Consider the following 20325-nt stretch of genomic DNA (forward strand, 5'->3'; position numbering starts at 1 on the left):
GTGGCATATGCCATCATGTGAACCATTGCCTTAGCTCAGCTGATTTTTTGCTCACATGGAGACTCTGGAAGGGTGTTTTCAGCCTCCGGAGAACCTCTGGGAGGTTGGGAAAGGCATTTTCACCCTCCCCCAGACTTCAGGGAAGCCTTTGAACCTGGGGAGGGTAACAAAGGTGCCTACTGGGCCCACTGGAATTTGGGACCAATGCTATGGGGGAGTCGCATGCATGTGCAGGGGAGTGGAGTGCATGGGGGGATTGAATTATGGACATGTGCATGCACGTGTGCTTGATAGCACACACATGTGTGTTTTTGGCACCCAAGGAAAATCTATCACTGGTATAGGGCTTTTTGCCTGAGCAGAGGGTTGGACTAGATGTCCTCCAAGGTTCCTTCAATTCTGTTCTGTTATTTTATTATTCTCACCAGGCTTTTTGGAGAATATCGTTAGATTATAGTATCAGATTGTTAAATAGCATAGAAAGAAATACATGTTATAATAATGCAAAAGAATGAACAAAGAGATTGAAAAGACTTTTATGCTGAGGCATATACAATGTGTCTTTTTATTAGTAGATGTGGGGAGGATTCCAAACAGGGATTTTAGGGAATCTGTATCTATTTATTTGTTTCTTTGTCTGCATGAATCGCTGTATCAAGAACTGGAAATGCCAACATTTTACAGCCAGCTTACATTATTTATATTATAATATATGTATTATTTATTTATTTATTTTATTTATTTATTGGATTTGTATGCCGCCCCTCTCCAGAGACTCGGGGCGGCTAACAGCGACAATAAAACAGTGTACAATAGTAATTTGGTATTGATGATTAAAAATCAATTAATATAAAAACCAAACATACATACATACATACCATGCATAGAATTGTAAAGGCCTAGGGGGAAAGAGGATCTCAATTCCCCCATGCCTGGCGGCAGAGGTGGGTTTTAAGTTGTTTACGAAAGGCAAGGAGGGTGGGGGCAGTTCTAATCTCTGGGGGGAGTTGGTTCCAGAGGGCTGGGGCCGCCACAGAGAAGGCTCTTCCCCTGGGTCCCGCCAGGCGACATTGCTTAGTTGACGGGACCCGGAGAAGATCCACTCTGTGGGACCTAACTGGTCGCTGGGATTCATGCAGCAGAAGGCGGTCCCTGAGGTAATCTGGTGCGGTGCCATGAAGGGCTTTATAGGTCATAACCAACACTTTGAATTGTGACCGGAAACTGATCGGCAACCAATGCAGACTGCGGAGTGTTGGTGTAACATGGGCATATTTGGGAAAGCCCATGATTGCTCTCGCAGCTGCATTCTGCACGATCTGAAGTTTCCGAACATTTTTCAAAGGTAGCCCCATGTAGAGAGCATTACAGTAGTCAAGCCTCGAGGTGATGAGGGCATGAGTGACTGTGAGCAGTGACTCCTGGTCCAAATAGGGTCGCAACTGGTGCACAAGGTGAACCTGGGCAAACGTCCCCCTCGCCACAGCTGAAAGATGTTTCTCTAATGTCAGCTGTGGATCGAGGAGGACGCCCAAGTTGCAAACCTTCTCTGAGGGGGCCAGTGATTCTCCCCCCAGGGTAATGGATGGACAGATGGAGTTGTCCTTGGGAGGTAAGATCCACAGCCACTCCGTCTTGTCTGGGTTGAGTTTGAGCTTGTTGACACTCATCCAGGCCCTAACATCCTCCAGGCACCGGCCCATCACTTCCACTGCTTCGTTGGCTGGACATGGGGTGGAGATGTATAACTGGGTATCATCGGCGTATTGATGATACCTCACCCCATGCCCTTGGATGATCTCACCTAGCGGTTTCATGTAGATATTAAATAGCAGGGGGGAGAGGACCGACCTCTGATCCCCTACTAACACCGACTGCGACCGACCAGAGAGGTATGAGGAGAACCACTGAAGAACAGTGCCTCCCACTCCCAACCCCTCTAGTCGGTGCAGAAGGATACCATGGTCGATGGTATCGAAAGCCGCTGAGAGGTCAAGAAGCACCAGGACAGAGGACAAGCCCCTGTCCTGGGCCCGCCAGAGATCATCCATCAACGCGACCAAAGCAGTTTCCGTGCTGTAGCCGGGCCTGAATCCAGACTGCTGAGGACCTAGTTAATCAGCTTCTTCCAAGGACCGCTGGAGCTGAAGTGCCACCACCTTCTCAACAACCTTCCCGCATAAAGGGAAGGTTGGAGACTGGACGGTAGTTATTGAGTATGGCTGGGTCCAGGGAAGGCTTCTTGAGGAGGGGGCGCACAAGTGCCTCCTTATAAGGAGCCGGAAAGGACCCACTCCCCAAAGAGGCGTTGACAATCTCCCGGACCCAGCTCCGCGTCACCTCTCGACTGGCCGAAACCAACCAAGAGGGACACGGATCCAGTAGACAGGTGGCGGAACACACAGCTCCAATGGCCTTGTCCACTTCCTTAGGTGTCACCAAGTCAAACCTCTCCCAGACAGATGGACAAAGACGTTTAGCCCCAGTCACCTCGACTGACTCCTTGTCAGTTGACTCTGTTTTACAATTGGAGTCGAGGTCCGCTCGAATCCGAGCAATTTTATCAGCGAAAAATGTGTTAAAATCCTCGGCACTACTCTGCAAGGGCTCCCCAACTCCCCCCTGGTTAAGAAGGGAGTGGGTTACCCTGAACAGAGCGGCCGGGTGGGATTCCGCTGATGCAATCAAGGTGGCATGATACGCGCATCTTGCTGCCTTGAGTGCCACTTTGTAAGTCATAATATGTGCTCTTACAAGTGTTCGATCGGATTCGGACTTACTCTTCCTCCATCGCTTCTCTAGACGTCTCTTCTGGCGTTTCAACTCCCGGAGCTCCTCGTTGAACCATGGAGCTCTACGGGGTCTAGTGCCGCGGAGAGGTCGCAGCCGTGCAATTCGGTCAAGGGCCTCCACTGCAGCCTTGTTCCAGGCCTTAGCCAGAGACTCTGCCGAACTGTGGATGAGTGCATCTGGAAGAGCCCCAAGCGCCTTCTGAAAGCCTTCTGGATCCATCAGGCGCCTGGGGCGGAACAACTTAATCGGTTCCACCTCCCTGCGAGGGAGGATTGGAGCCAGGAAGTCAAGCCGCAGTAGAAAATGGTCTGACCATGACAAAGGCAATACTTCTAAGCCCCTTAATCTCAGACCATTACTCAGTTGCTCAGAGAGGAATACCATGTCGGGTGCGTGCCCCCCCTTATGAGTCGGACCCTGCACTACTTGAGTCAGGTCCATGGCTGCCATGGTGGCCATGAACTCCTGTGCCAGCCCAGAGGATCCGCCAAGCGACGGCAGGTTGAGGTCCCCCAAGACCATAAGCCTAGGGAACTTCACCACCAGCCCGGCCACCTCCTCCAGCAGCACAGGCAGGGCTGTTGACACGCAGCTGGGAGGCAGGTACGTGAGTAACAAGCCCACCTGAACCCCTAGGTCCAACTTCACCAGGAGGGACTCGCAACCCGCAATCTCTGGAGCAATGAGTCTATGCAAGCACAGGCTTTCCCTGGCTATAATAGCCACTCCTCCCCCCCTTCCCTGGGGTCGAGGCTGATGCCATATCCGAAACCCGGCTGGGCAGATTTCAGAGAGAGGAACTCCTCCCTCCGGGCCCAGCCAGGTTTCAGTCACACAAGCCAGGTCGGCCTCCTCATCCAGGATCAAATCCCGGATTAGGAGAGCTTTATTTACTACCGACCTGGCATTGAGTAGCAACAGCTTGAGCCCAGGGCCAGAGTTACACTCATCACCAGTGCCTTGAGTTAAGCTCATGGAGCCGGAACAAGGGATCGTTATTAAGCAGCGATCCCTCCTTCCCCTGGAACGGCTAGCTCCATGGCTTCCGCCATATCTGCCTCTCCCCAGCAAGACCGGGATATTCTGACCCTCCGCCACCCCAGAGATAAGTGTTCCCCCACCTCCTGCCCTTCCAGTGTCAGGTGTGCCTGAAATTTCATTCATATCATATTCATTCATTTCATACATATTATAATCCCACCCACCCACCCTGTTCCATCTATCACCCCCTCCCCATTCATTTCCATTCACAATATTCCATTCATTCCAATAATTACTAACATAATCCCATTCATTCATACCATAAATACATTAATCCCTAAAAAATAGTTAAAAAATTAAAAATACATAATACATATACCAGAAATATAAAAATAGCCTAAATGTACTCATTAATATATGATTATTACTATGGAATTATTTCAATTCTACAAAGAGACAGAATAATCTTGTAATGTATTCCCTTAGTCTTAATCTTTTATGAAAGGAACATACTTTTAGAAAATACTTGTTCTTCTGTAGATTTTATCTTGAGTTTGATTTAAAACCTCTAACGTTTTAGGGTTTTTTTGTTTATTACAGGTGGAAGCAAAACTGATTGACAAATTGGATAGCTTGATGTCAGAAGGAAAAGGTGATGAAGCTTACAGAGAGCTCTTCAACAGTATGTGAGTAATAAATGTATTTTAAAAATTCTTTTATCAAAGAGTATTTGATTAAATGAGTAAATAATGTATATAATGTTTACATTGTGGGAGAGAAAGGAATTTCTTTCTATTTCTGGTATTTCTTTGTTAGATCTAGAATATACAGTACTTATTAAGATCCTAAATAATTACTAATATTTTAAAGTGAAATGCCTATTTTCAAGACAGCATTTTTCAGAACATTTCTCAATGGAATAAAGTTACAAAAAGTATTGGCTCTTTTGAACTTTTTTGTTACCTACATTTAACAAGTAGTAGCATGCCTACAGAAAACAAATGCTATACATAATTAAATTAGCCAATGAGATCAATTTTTTTTCCGGTATAAATTTTTTTATTTTTCTCCACCATGAAATAAAACAATATATAGTTATACACACAACAACAATGCTTAAAATCAATCATATACAAACTTTTCTTTTCTCATTACTCACTCAATGGAGGGTCTTATCTCTCCCCGTATAAAATTTTATGTTAATTTTATACATTATTAGCAATTCTTAAAGTTCTAAATTAAAATTTTCCCCTCACAAAAGGTTACAACAATGTAAAGAATAATAAAATCTCTTTTATCTAAATTTAATCTTATATCATATAGCTATATATGTATCTTTAGTAAAAGAAACTATTCATAATATGTCACCTACATCGTAAAATAAAGTTCTATATGTTTAAATCTAAACAATAAGTGTTATATCATTATATAGTGCTACCACCATTTCTCATCTTTGCCATCTGGCTTGCAAAGCTTAAATCAAATTCTCTTGTTTCAATTTTTCCAAAATTAAGCAATTACAAATACATACCTAATGTTTCTCTTAATTTTCTATCCAATCATAAAACTTTCTCCAAATTTTATAATAATGCGAGTCTTGTTTATCTTTAAGTTTCAAAGGCAATCTACTCATCTCTGCACAATCCATAATTTTTCTCAAAACTTCCCTTTCCATGGGTATCCTATTCAATTTTCAACATTGTGCATATACAATACTAGCTGCTGTAATTATATGTATAATTAAATGCGTCTCTTCTTTATCAAAATTATCTGGTAAAATACCCAGAAGGTATATCTCAGATCTAAGATCAACAGTCTTAAAATCTTCTGAATCCAATGTTGAATTCGTGTCCAAAATTTACGTGCTTCCGGACAAGTCCACCACATGTGATAGAATGAGCCAGGTAACTCACTGCATTTCCAATAGTTCATCAACAGATTCTGAAACATTTTCACTAACTTTTGTGGTGATATATGCCATCTATAAAACATCTTATACATATTTTCCTTAAATGCAGTTGTTATTGTCATTTTATAATTTCTCTCCCATAATTGCTGCCAACAATCTCTGTCTATTGTGTATCCTATATTTCTCATCCATTTTATCATTGTGTCCTTAACCTGCTCGAATTCTAATTCAATTGTTAAGAAGTATTTGTAAATTTTTTTGATCAAGTTAACATCCTGACTCAATAAGATTTGATCTAATTCTGTTTTTTGTAAGTTAATACCTTCTGTTTTAATGTCTTCCTCAAATTTTGATTGTAACTGTAAATACATAAAACAATCCAGTTTTATGCCTTGTTTTTCTAATTCTTGAAGTGGTTTTAACTTCAATGATTGTGTCACTATATCCTTATATCTTAAAATATTAGACCAGTTTATTCTATTGGGGTGCATAAATACTTCTATTATCGATATCCCAAATGGTACTTTTGAGTAGTGTTTCGCTTTCATCTTTTCCCAAATTGCCATCAACGAACTTCTTATAATATGTCTCTAAAAGTAACCATGTATGTTCTTCTCATACCACATAAATTCGTGCCAACCTATTTGCAAGTCATGTCCTTCTAACACCAATAGTCTTTTATTGCTAAGTAAAAGCCAGTCCTTTACCCATGCCATTGCCGCTGCTTGGTAATAGAGCTGAGATCAAATTAAATTCATTTATTCATTTATCTGTTGGACACTTATAGGGCAATATATGTATTCAATCTGTCTAAAAACTAAAATTGGTAAAAATTCAATTCAACATTGATTTCACTGGAGTTAAGCATCTTCTCATTTGCAATGGTTTAGATTAACATAAGTCATCTTTAATAGTAAAATAATAGGAATAGAATTTGCAGAAATATTAATAAATACATTAGTAATACAGTGGTACCTCATGATACGAACGCCCCGCCATACGAACAACCTGAGATACAAACCCGGGGTTCAGAAATTTTTTGCCTCTTCTTACGAACATTTTCCATCTTACGAACTCACCGCCATGCCAGCCACGCCGCCCGGCTGTCACCTTTTAAAACAGCCGGGGGGGTTCCCAGCGGCCTCCCGAACCCAAACGCCAAACCCGAACTTCTGGGTTCGGTGTTTAGGAGACCGCCGAGAAGCCCCCCCTGGCTGTTTTAAAATGTGACAGCCAGGCGGCGGGGCTTCTCAGCGAAAGTTCAGGTTCTGGAGGCCGCTTTGGGTTTTTGGCTAGGAGGGAGGGCAGGAGGTCCGGCGCTGGGGGGAGGGAGTCAGGAAGGTCCTGCTCCCCCCCAGCGAAAAACACAAAGACAGTCTGCCGCCGCCCGCTTGAGCCAGGATTCAGCTTCCCATTGCTCCGCGGGCGGCGGCAGACCGCCTTTGTATTTTTGGCTGGTGGGGGGTAAGCAGGAGGCGCAGGATTGGGCCGGCGGCGGGCGTGGGGTGAGGCAGCAGGTCTGCATCCTGGGCGGGCGGGGCGGCGGGCAAGGAGGCGAGAGTGCGTCCGACTCGGGGCTGGCGGCACCCGATGCAGCGGGGAACATCGTTGCAGGAGGCAGGAGAGGATCGCGCCGCAATCTTCCAGGCCGGGGAGGCTCAGCGATGGAAGGCAGCCGCCTGGCCCGGGAGGCTCGGACAAAAGGGGCCGGGGCTGGAGCCGCTGAGCCTCGCCGGCCCAGAAGATCGCGGCGCGCGGTGCCTGCGGCGGCCAGGGAAACCGAGCCGGGCGTAGCGGCGATGGCAGCGGCGCTGCTGCTCCGGTTGCCCGGTCCTCTCCTGCCTCCCGCGCTGATGTTCCCCACTGCGTCGGGCGTTGCCAGCCCCGAGTCAGACGCTCCCGAAGGTGGTCTTTGCATCGTCCCAGGAAAGCAAGCAGCAGGGCGGGCTGGCAAAGTCTCCTGCTGCTTAGCTCCTCCTGTCCAGCCCGAAGCCGAAAGAAAAACGTGGAGGCTGGTGAACAAAGGGCAGAACTTTTGGCTTCTGGATGGATGGGAGGAGCTAAGCGGCTGGAGGAATCAATGTAAAATGCCGCTGGGCTGGCAACGAAAAACATGGAGGCTGGTGAACAAAGGGCAGAATATTCGGCTTCTGGATGGATGGGAGGAGCTAAACGGCCGGAGGAATCAATGCCGCTGGGCTGGCAACGTCTCCAGCTGCTTAGCTCCTCCTGTCCAACCCGAAGCCAAAAGAAAAGCGGCGGAGGCTGCAGACAGGCTTTGGGTTTTTGGCTGGGGCGGGAGGGAGTTAGGAAAGTCCTACCTCTCCCCCCCCAGCCAAAAACACAAAGACAGTCTGCCACCGTCCGCTTGAGCCAGGAGGAAGAAGCGGCGTGCGGCTTCAGCTTTCCATCCCTCCACGTCATTTCACCCCTCCTGTCCTGGCTCAAGCGAGCGGCAGCAGACAGGCTTTGGGTTTTTGTCTGGGGGGGGAGAGGGAGTTAGGAACGTCCTACTTCTCCCCCCCCAGCCAAAAACACAAAGCCGGTCTGCCACCGTCCGCTTGAGCCAGGAGGAAGAAGCGGCGTGCAGCTTCAGCTTTCCATCCCTCCACGTCACTTCGCCCCTCCTGTCCTGGCTCAAGCGAGCGGCAGCAGACAGGCTTTGGGTTTTTGGCTGGGGGGGAGAGGGAGTTAGGAAGGTCCTACTTCTTCCCCCGCAGCCAAAAACACAAAGCCGGTCTGCCACCGTCCGCTTGAGCCAGGAGGAAGAAGCGGCGTGCGGCTTCAGCTTTCCATCCCTCCACGTCACTTCGCCCCTCCTGTCCTGGCTCAAGCGAGCGGCAGCAGACAGGCTTTGGGTTTTTGGCTGGGGGGGGGAGAGGGAGTTAGGAAGGTCCTACTTCTCCCCCCCCCAGCCAAAAACACAAAGCCGGTCTGCCACCATCCGCTTGAGCCAGGAGGAAGAAGCGGCGTGGAGGAATGGGAAGCTCAAACCGCCGCCGGCTTCAGCTTCTCATTGCCCCGTGGGCGGCGATGTGTGTTTGGTTGGGGGGGAGCAGGAGAACCTTCCTAACTCCCTCCCCCCAGCACTTTGCCCAGCACCACAGGCAGGGCGAAGCAACATGCAGCAAAGGGAGGCTCAAACTGCCGGCGGCTTCAGCTTCCCATTGCTCTGCAGGCGGCGGCAGACCGCCTTTGTGTTTTTGGCTGGGGGGGAGCAGGAGGACCTTCCTGACTCCCTCCCCTCAGCGCTTCACCCAGGATGATATGCATGGCAAAGGGGCGGGAAGGATCGGGAGGCTCAAGCCTCCTTCGGTGGTGGCAGCCAGTTTGCACACATTAATTGCTTTCCCATTGATTCCTATGGGAAACAATGTTTCGTCTTACGAACTTTTCACCTTACGAACCTCCTCCCGGCACCAATTAAGTTCGTAAGACGAGGTATTACTGTATATAATTTTAATTCTTGGTTGAAAGGGTGTCATATTTGTATATTTACTATGTCTGCATTGTACTAATTCCCACAACAATCATCATGCAATAAATGTCTGGATTTTAAACTAATCTTTGGAACAAAAAGCAAACGTTTAATAATGTGTTTTCAAAATTTTAACATGGGTGAAATTAAGGAACCCTTGAAAAACCTCAGCAATCAAAGCTAATATGTTTATTAGAATGTCCCAATATATTATATACAGATTAATCAAATGAAAAAAAAGAAGCATGTATAATCACATTGGTTGTTTGCCATCAACTATTTCATCACCTAACTAAATAATATCACCAGTGCCCAGTTGGGTAATGAAATTGATGATATTATCTACTTGGATAATGAAACACCTGTAAGTAAACAACGGAGAGCAACAAGAAGTCCACAGTTTGTCCCTGAATCTACAGATATGTTCTTCTGTTGGAACATACCCCATATTACCTGCTATCCCACTATCTTTGTGAATTTGGAATTTTGTAATTTGGAATTTATTTAGATAAACATCTATAATATTGTGTTGTAAAATAAGACAATGCTCAAACTAAGTGCCTTAAGATGATAGTTTCATAAAGGGCTGGGTAAATGTTAACATTTTTTAATATTTTTAGTTGAACCTGCCCAGATTTTATAATCATGCAGTTCAAAACAATTCCATTTAAGGTCATTCATGCACATTAAAAGTTTGGTTGATTTCAAAAACATTATTATACATTGTTCTGTCGAGATCTCTGGTAGAATCCTCCCGAAAATTCACAGATACAAATTTCAGACACACACACGTTTGAAAATTCAAAACAATGTTCTTTATACCGAAAATTCAAATAAACTAAGCACTCTTTTTGTATAGCAAAGAGCACTCATCTCCAAACAAACTGGTAATTTGTACAAGTCCCTTATCAGTTCTGAGATACTTAGCTTGCAGCTGTGAGGCAATTCACAGTCCTTCTTCTTTCACTTTGCTCTGGTTTAGTTTCAAAGCTGGGAAAAATCAGCACACAAAGGTTGAAGTCAGCAAGGCAGGCACGAAACACAATGATCAGATAATCCTCCACAATGGCCAAGCCACAGGCTGCTATTTATAGCAGCCTCACTAATTACCACAGCCCCACCCAACCATAGGTGGCCCCATTTTCTTTGATAATAATCTCTCAGTTGTTGCTGCCTATGCATTGCTCTCCGCATGCGTGGGTGTATCATTAACTCTTGTTCCGAATCCAAGGAAGAGCTAGATAATTGATCTCTTTCTGAGCTGTCTGCCACACTCTCCTCCTCCCTGTCACTCATTTCTTCTTGGTCAGAGGAGCCTTCATCAGCAGATTCCACCGGGAGCAAAACAGGCCTGCGGCATGTGGATGTCTCCCCCACATCCACAGTCCTTGCGGCAGGAGCTGAGCCAGAGCTAATCACAACATAAATGGTCTTAAAAAAGAAAGAATTGGATATTAATGGTACTTAATGTGTATTGCAATCTTAGAAAATTATAGTTATCAGTTATTCAACAGGCTTTATTTAAGGAGCCTGGAAAGTCATCAGATACATTTCTTCTGTACAAAACATATACCTATTAGTATAATATTTTAAAGCTGTTCCACACAACGAGGTGGTGCAGTGGGTAGAGTGCAGTACTGCAGGCCACTAAAGCTGACAGCTAGATCTGCAGGTCAGTGGTTCAAATCTCATTACCGTCTCAAGGTTGTCTCAGCCTTCCATCCTTCTGATGTGGTAAAATGAGGACCTGGATTGTGGGGGCAATAGGCTGGCTCTGTTAAAAAGTGCTATTGCTAACATGCTATTGCCGCCCTGAGTCTAAGGAGAAGGGCAGCATAAAAAATTGAATGAATGAATGAATGAATGAATGAATGAATGAATAAATAAATAAATAAGCAAGCAAGCAAGCAAGCAAGCAAGCAAGCAAGCAAGCAAGCAAGCAAGCAAGCAAGCAAGCAAGCAAGCAAGCAAGCAAGCAAACAAATTTCTTCAAAAAGTGTAGCTGATGACTCTGTTTCATGGTTAAAAATAAAAAAAATCAGGGCTCTATCTTGTTCTATGGAAAGCAATAATCAAGAAGATATATGCAGAAGGTACTTATCCAGTAGGTATACAGTTTACCTACTATACAGTAGGTAAACATGCATGCATATGGATTTGGGGATAAACATTTGGGGGAAAAGTATTCTGATATCTATTATTTAATTATTTAAGCTGTGTGTATTGGTTATGACTCTACTGACTTGTATTTATTCTTTATTCTGGAGAACAGGGAAATAAGAAATTGGGATAATGCATATCATCAAGAACTTGTCAATTATTTAATGGTTAAATAAATGAAATTAATATGCATAAACAATACCAAGGAAGTATATTTTTTTAAATCCCAGGAAAAACCTTTTCCTGTGGCAGTTACAATGCAGTAAATTGAGTGGGTGCAGAACTACTGTTGGTTGAAATATGTGGGGGAGGGGGAAACTTACATTGAGAAGATCTGAAATCTCATCAAACAGGAGCAGTGAAATGGAAAATGCTGTCTTCTAGGTAACAAAATTTTCATTTTTCCCAAGATGTCAAAATGCAAGTTTAATTAAGTACAGTAGTATATAATAAAATCCTGGCTCTTTTGAATATAATCTCTCCCCTTCTCTTTCTCTGCAGATGATAGATAGATAGATAGATAGATAGATAGATAGATGGATGGATGGATGGATGGATGGATGGATGGATGGATGGATGGATGGATAGATAGATAATTTGTATTTTTTTTCTGTATGTATGTGTGAATCTGTATATGCACACTTGCCTGTAAACACATATATAGGCACACACATATGCATAAACATATTTCTTTCTATGTTGAGTTGGAGTTGGCTAATCTTAAAAAAATCAATTTGCCTTGTCAATGCTTCCTGGAGTAGAATTCCACTTTTTGGTCCTTATCCCAGGTAAGACAATATTTGCAGTTGTGTTTTATATAAAATAACAGATATTAGAATGAACAGATATTGCTAAGACATTTTAGGTATCTTTGAGAATAAATTGGTTGTTATGGAGACTAGTAAAAATAAATGCTGATATTTTGCCCTGGTTTCATTCCTTCTAGCCTGCTGAAGAAAATTGAACATGAAACATGGAGAGAAAGTGGTGTTTCATTAATCGCCACTGTAACCCGTCTTATGGAGAGGCTGCTGGACTACAGGTGAGTAATGGATGTATGCTTTACAGCAATGAATGAATCATTTTGGGAAGAATATAAACAGATACATTGAGTTGTCAGATTTTGTACATTATACAAAATGTAGTCATGTAGATCATCCTACAGGCAATATGCAAACGATGAACTTATATTTCAATAGTGCCCCACATCTTAGACTCCTTATCTGTGGAAACCTTGCATGTCACAGAAGAAACTTCTTACAGAATCAGAATGACACGCAATCTTTCTGTGCCCAGAAAGTTTTTCCCTTCCTTCCAAATGTTGGGATGGCATATTCAGGAAATATTTATGGAATCTAATTATTCATAATGTATAAACAGTTCTAATTACAAGCTTTATAGTAATGAAAAATCTGTAGATGAGTTTGCTACTGGTTGTATTTCAATCAAATCTAGACTTGCTTTTAGTACCATTAAAATCATGGGTAAATGATTTGGGGTCTCATGAAAGGGCAAAACAAAGTGATTTAATACATTATTATTGTTGTTGTTGTGTTGTTGTTATTGTCATTATTATTATTACGTTACGTTACGTTACATTACATTACATTACAGGAATAACGTCTGTGCAATGTTCTGCTTCTAATGACAAAATAAGTTGATTGGCATTAGATACAGTGCCTATTAACATGAAATTGGCAGGGAGTGGGAATGAAATTCTTCTTTCCCCCTGTCCTTGATTGTCCTTGCTATACCATGTCAAGAATGAATTCAATATCAGATAGCTTCTTTATCACATAAAGAAAGCATTCAATATTGTCTTTATTTTTATTGTACAAGGTTCTGCAACTGACAGAATTATATATAGAGAATGAATCATCTTAGATTCTTTACCTGCTTATGCTCTCCAGTTTCCCTGAACTATGCTTTCTAAAATGAGTGACAGGACAAGCCATTGTATCCCCCCCCCAATACACATATATGTATGTATGTATGTATGTATGTATGCATGCATGCATGCATGCATGTATATATGTACTGTATTTTTTGGAGTATAAGACGCACCTTAAGTTTGGGGGAGCAAAACAAAGAATGTGGGAGTTTTTTAAATATTATAATTTTTTCTTGGGGATTTCTGGTGGACAAAAAGAGAATGTCAAAAAAATTGTGTGAGGGATTTGGTTTCCTCATTTCATATTTGCCAACAAACCAAGGCTAACCATGGGGGAGGGGGTTGTTTTTTGATATGGCATAGCAAAATGCAACATAGTGCATAGAATTCACAGAAACAAGATATAAAACATGTATCGAAATATAAAACACCAAAGCAATGAATTATTTTACAAACACACAATATGAGAGTTGAATATAATTAAAAAGTTTTGTTCTAGTTAAGCATTGTCCAGATTTTCCTTGGAAGATCAAGTCAAAAGGGCATTGTATATAATTCAATGTAGACTAACCTCTTTGTGGGGCATCCTAGGAAATGTGACTTTGTCACTGCTAAATAGTTTATACATTCTGACTGCTGACCTTACAAGGATTTCCCAGCAAGAAGCAGTAGCATGAAAACTTATTTCCATATTAAGTATGACAATCCTGTTCCCCCTGAGACACAGTTTCTTTTATTAGTGAATTTTCAGAGCTGCCTGCCACCTGAAATGCAATGCTCTGTTTTGGTCTCCACACACTCCATTTTTTGAATTGGGGAGGGGATCATGGCACTTCTGCCTGAAAACACTATTCTCCTCATTTCAAAAATGGAGTGTGTGGAGATCAAAACAAAGCATTGTGTTTTGGGCAGCAGGCAGCACCGGCTGCACGCCCCATTTTTGGAATTGGGAGAAAGGTGGTTTTGGGCTGCAGCGCCGGCCAGAATCACCCACTGCATGAAATGCAATGTTCTTCTTTTGCCTCCTCAAGCCCCATTTTTGGAATGAGTTTTCTGGGTGCAGCGCCGGCTGGAGCCATTCACTGCCCACCCATCTCCATTCCAAAGACAGAGCTTGAGGAGGCAAAAGCATCATGTTTCAGATGGTGAGTGATTTTGGCAGCTCAAAGCCACTTTTCTCTCTGATTGCTAAAATGGGTCATACAGCCGGCGCTGCCTGCCGCCCAGAACTGATTCCTCTGTTTTGATCTCTGCATGCCCTGTTAGCGCCACAAATAGCATCTGAGAAATAAATCAAGTTTCAGTCCAATCGTGCCACTCAAGGTTCGATTTTTTAACAGAGCCATGCTGGCCACGCCATCTTCATTCCGATACTAACATCTTCCCAGCACCCACCCAGGTTAAAGTTCATACTACACCCCCACAGCCACAGGTCCATCACGAGACCCAATCCATGGCAGGGATTACACCAACTTCCTCTTTTCTTTTAGTTGGTGTAGAACAAAAGATGACCTTGGCTCGAAGAAAGGAATTTGTTTTGTCTTATAACTTCCTCTCACTCACTGCCCATCCCAATGCCCCTAATGCTAAACTATTGTGGCAGGCCAAAGTCTCTGTATCTACACAATGGCTTTGGCCTGACAGGTGCCCCCACTTCGCAAGGACCACCTCCTGTAATATATAATAAAACATATAGGAGTTAGTATCACTCTTAGACTCTTCCCCCCCGCCCCAGTGGGACACTTTGGTTTGATTGGGTAATTTTTGTGGAACTGTTTAATTAACCTATCAGCCTTGACATCCCGACTCTTAACCCAGGTAGCCTCCGACAGAGCGTACCCCTTCCAATTAATCAAGTACTGCAAATTACCCCAGAAAATGTGAGAATCCAATTTTTTTTTTCACTTCATAGTTGGTTTCCCCCTGTATCAATACAGGGGGAGGGGGCAACTGTGCATTTGACCTAATGTTGGACCCGATTACCGGCTTAAGCAGGCTGCAGTGAAACACAGGGTGGATCCTACCAAGGATTCTAGGCAATGCAAGCTGCACCATGACCAGGTTGATTACTTTCACAATTGGGAAAGGGCCCAGAAATCTGGGACCTAGCTTTTTGCTAGGCAGTTTTAGTTGAATGTATTGGGTTGACAGGAAAACTTTATCTCCCACTTTAAAAGAGGGTTGGTCTGCTTGATTCTTGTAAGCTTTCTCTGCTTCTGCCAGCACCTTCTTGGTGTCCTCCCATCCTCTCTTTAATCTCTCCATCCACTCCACCAACATGATGGACAAGGGAGGTTCTGTAGGTAGTTCTGGCATGGGAACAAAATCTTGTCCACTGGTGACCTGAAAAGGAGTTAGTCCTGTACTGCTGTGTACGGAGTTGTCATACACTACTTCTACGAAAGGCAGTAATTCAGCCCAGTTGGTTTGTTGGTAACTCACATAACATTTGAGGTATTGTTCCACCAGGGCGTTAGCTTTCTCTGCTGCTCCATTTATGGAAGGGTGGAATGCAGAATTAAGTCCTTAGGTGGAACCAATGGTGTGGATGAATTCTCTCCAGAATCTTGCGGTGAATTATTATTATTATTATTATTATTATTATTATTATTATTATTATTGGGGAGATCTACGCATGCGTCGCCTGAGCTAGACGCACCGAGGGAGAGCTCTCCCATATGAAGAAGAAAAAAATAAAAGTTAACCCTTAACTACCCTCTCTAGCTTACTAAAAGTGGATTGAGAGGAGAGTGAACTGAATAAGCTGTTGGAAAACTTTACCAGAAGGAGTTAAAAGTTGAAGCAAACAACTTTTTTTTACGCGGTTGGGGGAAGAAGTGAGCACAAAGGGAAAATGGCGTCTGCTGTGGAGCTGGAGGAGAAGATGGACACGCTGCTTAAAGGTTTTGCTGATATGGGCAAATTGCTCCAAGAAATGAAAAAAGATTTATCGGCATTGGGAGCTGGAATGGTGGAACTGAAACAACAAACCAAAACTCAAGATCAAAGGATTGGAAAGCTGGAAGCTGGGAAATCTCACCAGGAAATTCGCATCATAAATCTTGAAGATAGACAGCGTCGTGCTAACATACGCTTGAGAGGCTTCCCCAAAGATTTTTTGGGGGGGCAAACAACTTATTCAAGAAATCCTCCAGTGGTTTATCGAGAACAAAGTTACATGTGAGTTGCAAGAATTTGAAAGAGCGCATTGGGCTTTTGGACCTCGTAAGGGTGATTCAAAAGACATTGTTATTAGATTTGTTTCAGAAAGAAGAGCTGCAGAGATTTTTAAAGAACTCAAACAGATTTTAAACTTACGTTACAAAGCTTTTCCAATACGTGTTTTAAAAGATTTATCTGCTGAGACTCTCAAGATGAGAAATCAGATGAGAGAGGTCTCTTCTCAGCTGTATGAAAATGGAATCAAATTTTCTTGGAGATACCCTGCCACCATTATTGTGTTTAAAGACACCAAATATTTTCAGGCAAAGTCATTAGAAGAAGGAAGAAAGCTGCTTTTACAATTGGGATTAAATCCAGAGGAAGCAATGCAGACCCAGGCATCGATCGACCAGCCAGATGCAGCAGAACCGTTTCACGAGTCAGAACAAACCAAAGAGGAGAAAATTGCCGAGCTTCAAAGAGAATTGGCCTCACTTCAATTGGAGAAGCGAGATGAGCCACGTATCACCAGACAAAAGAAAAAAATAATAAACTGAACTGAGTTGTCGTGCTAATATGGTATTAAGTTTTTCAACTAATTAACCTTTTTTCTGTACTTTTGTATTTCTTGTTGGGGGTTCATGCTAGTTAACAAGGGGAGAGGAGGGAAGGAGGGGGGAATCTTTTATTGTCTTGTAAAATGGGGGAGAAGGGAGGGCTTTCAGAGGGAACGTAGATCTAAGAGTGCCTCTCAGTAACGGAAGGTTTTTTCCGTTGCCTTCCCCTGGGGGGGAGGTCAGGTTAGAGGCACCAGGGTGTGGATTCATTGGGAAAATAAACAATTCTCCGGCAGGCTCTGTTTTGTTGAAAGAGGAAATGCATTTAGTTTATGTAAATGGGTGATTTAGGCCTTCTATCTCTCAATGTAAATGGTCTTTCATCACAGAAAAAGCGATGTAGAATCATGAAGCTGGCTAAAGACTGTAAGGCAGATATTTTATTCCTTTCAGAGAGTCATAAGGGAAGGGAAAAAACAAATAAATTAGTAACAAATATAGAATGGGAAAAAGTTTATCAGTCGAAAGGAACGAACAAAGCAAAAGGGGTAGCTATTTTGGTTCACAGAAGAGTGGATTTTCAGTTAAGCAATATTAAGAGGGACAAGGATGGCAGAATGTTATTTATTAAGGGGAAAATAAGAAATAATCTAGTAACTCTAGCGGTTATCTATGCCCCTAACGTAAATGCAAAACAATTCATAATAAATGTGAAACGGAAATTAGATAATTTTGCGGAAGGTATAGTGGTTTTAGCAGGTGATTTTAATTTGGAATTAACAACAGGGAAGGGGGATAAGAAAAAGTTACATTTAAATAAAATTAATATGATGGACCTTCATCAAAACGTAGTTAAAAGAGATACTTTCTATTCTGCAAGACATAATAAATTTAGCTGTATAGATTACATGTTAATTAATAAAGCAGATAAGGTTAAGTTGAAGAAAGCAGAAGTGAAAGCTATCTGGCTATCAGATCACGCTCCTTTGTCAGCTGTGTTAGAAATAGAGGTTTGTAATAAACAAAGAATTTGGAGGTATAACCCCATTGTCTCTGCAAATGAGGAGAGTAGAATTAAATTACAAAAGGAACTTAATGGATTTTTTAGTATTAATGCAACAGGCGAGATTAAAGAAACAATAGTCTGGGATACACATAAAGCAGTGATGAGGGGTAACTGCATTAGTACGGAAGCTTTCCTTAGGAAATCCTGGAATGTTAAGAGAAATAATTTATTAAAAGAGATAGAATTAATCCAAGAAACCTTAACAATTACAAGAAACAGAGAATGGAATTTACTATTATCATTTAAGAAAAAGCAATTACAATTACTTGATGAGGAAAATTGGAATAAAATGAAGATGATTATGAAACATAGAATTAGAAGTTGGAACAACAAATCTATGAAGCAAATGGTACATTATTTGAAAAAAAGAAAAGAGAAATCTTTTATCTCTGCTTTAAAAGATAAGGATGGTCTAATAAAACGCAATATTGTAGAAATGGAAAAAATAATGAGAGATTTTTATGGGGAATTATATAAAAAAGAGTATGTTGTTTCACAAACTTCAGAGGTTAGAAAGCAATTAAAGAAAGAGGACAGCCAAATGTTAAATGCAAAAATTACAAGTGAGGAGATATCTAGAGTTATTAAGGGATTGAAACCTGCTAAAGCTCCTGGTGCAGATGGTTTTACAGCTGAATATTATAAAGTGTATATGAATGAATTACTACCGTATATGGAGAAATTGTTTAATAATGTAATGGAAACTTTTGAAACTCCACATGGAAAATGACATGGAAAATGTCAGAAATTATAATGGTCCCAAAACCAGATCGTGATTTAACGGATCCTAGTTCCTATCGCCCCATTAGCTTGTTAAATCAGGACTACAAGATATTTATGAAAATATTAGCAAATAGGGTGGAGAATATATTACCAAAAATAATTGGAGAAGATCAATATGGATTTGTGAAAGGAAGGAAAATCTTTGAACCAATAAGAAATGTGATTAATGTTTTACATCATGCTACCAGTACCAAAAGGAAATTAAGCATTTTAAAATTAGATGTTTATAAGGCTTTCGATAAAGTTAATCATGAATACCTATTTCAACTATGTAAAGATTTAAATATGGGAAATAAATTTTGTAAAGTTATAGAAACAATATATAAGGATAATGTAGCTCAAATTAGAGTAAATGGCAATAGAACAGAAATGATTAAAATTCAAAATGGAACTAAACAGGGTTGCCCATTATCCCCAATGCTATTTGCATTAGCAATCGAGACCTTAGCAAATAAAATTAGAAATGATAAGGAATGGAGAGGCTATCAAATAGGGGAACTTGAATTGAAATTAAACTTATTTGCAGATGATGCTATAGTAATGTCTGAAACCCCAATTGAAATGATGAAAAAAATAATGATATTACTTCAGGAATTTAAAGATCAATTTGGGCTTAAGGTTAATATAGAAAAATCAGAGATAATATGTTTAAATACTGGCCCCAAAGAGCAAATTGAAATTCAAAAAATCTCAGGATTGAAATTAGGTTGTAAAAAAATGAAATATTTGGGAATTTGGTTATTTAAAAATCCATCCAAAATAACAACGGCCAATTACAACTTAATATGGAAAAAAATCCAGAAGCAGATCAAAAATTGGAAGGGTAAAAATTTAGGAAGAATGGCTAAGATTAGGGCCCTTAAGATGATGATAATACCAAAGATGATGTATTTGTTTCAAGTTTTACCGGGTAGTTTTCCTGAGGCTAAATTAAGAGAATGGGATAATAGACTAAACTTTTGGATTGAAGGAGAGAAAAAATCTAGAATAAGGAAGCATTGGCAGTATGCACAAGAAAAAGAAGGAGGTTGGGGAAGCCCATCCTTAGTATTATATAGAAATGCATTTCAAATCGAAAGGTTAATCGAGCTACAGTTATGGGGGGAAAAGAAATGGGTAGAATTAGAAAGAGAAATTAATAATATAAATAATAAAGAATTATTATTTAAAAGTTGGAGTAGAATTGAAACCAGTACCCTAAGTGATCCTTTTAAAGCATGTTTAGAAATATGGCTTAAATGGCAGAGGATAAGTGGAATAAAGATATCCAAGCTATCAACGTTACATGTACTGAATATAGGGGACGAGGCTAAGTTAACTAGAATTATTAAAATATTAAATAGTAAAGGGGTAATGAGAATGGAACAGTTATATGAGAAAGATGGAAGAGTTAGTAGAACTAGATTGGAATGGTGGATCGGTAAACAGCAATGGTTGCAGATTAATGCAATATATATATATTTAAATAAAAGTGAGAATAAAGAAGCCTTCTTACGAGAAGAAAATAGCTTGGAAAAAATAATAAGGGTAAAGATAAATGAAAGT

At 41.5% G+C, this 20325-nt stretch overlaps 1 protein-coding gene across 1 annotated transcript in view; it reads left to right on the forward strand.

The window, feature by feature from the left end:
* The window catches only part of DOCK4 (dedicator of cytokinesis 4), an 826344-nt gene that overhangs the window by 502958 nt on the left and 303061 nt on the right, over positions 1-20325 (forward strand). Inside the window, exons 33-34 of the mRNA XM_070755516.1 lie at positions 4375-4460; positions 12268-12363. Of these exons, the coding sequence (XP_070611617.1) occupies positions 4375-4460; positions 12268-12363 (182 nt within the window). The remainder of the gene's footprint in view (positions 1-4374; positions 4461-12267; positions 12364-20325) is intronic.

This window comes from Erythrolamprus reginae, chromosome 6 (assembly GCF_031021105.1).
Source record: "Erythrolamprus reginae isolate rEryReg1 chromosome 6, rEryReg1.hap1, whole genome shotgun sequence".
In the NCBI taxonomy this organism is placed as follows: domain Eukaryota; kingdom Metazoa; phylum Chordata; class Lepidosauria; order Squamata; family Dipsadidae; genus Erythrolamprus; species Erythrolamprus reginae.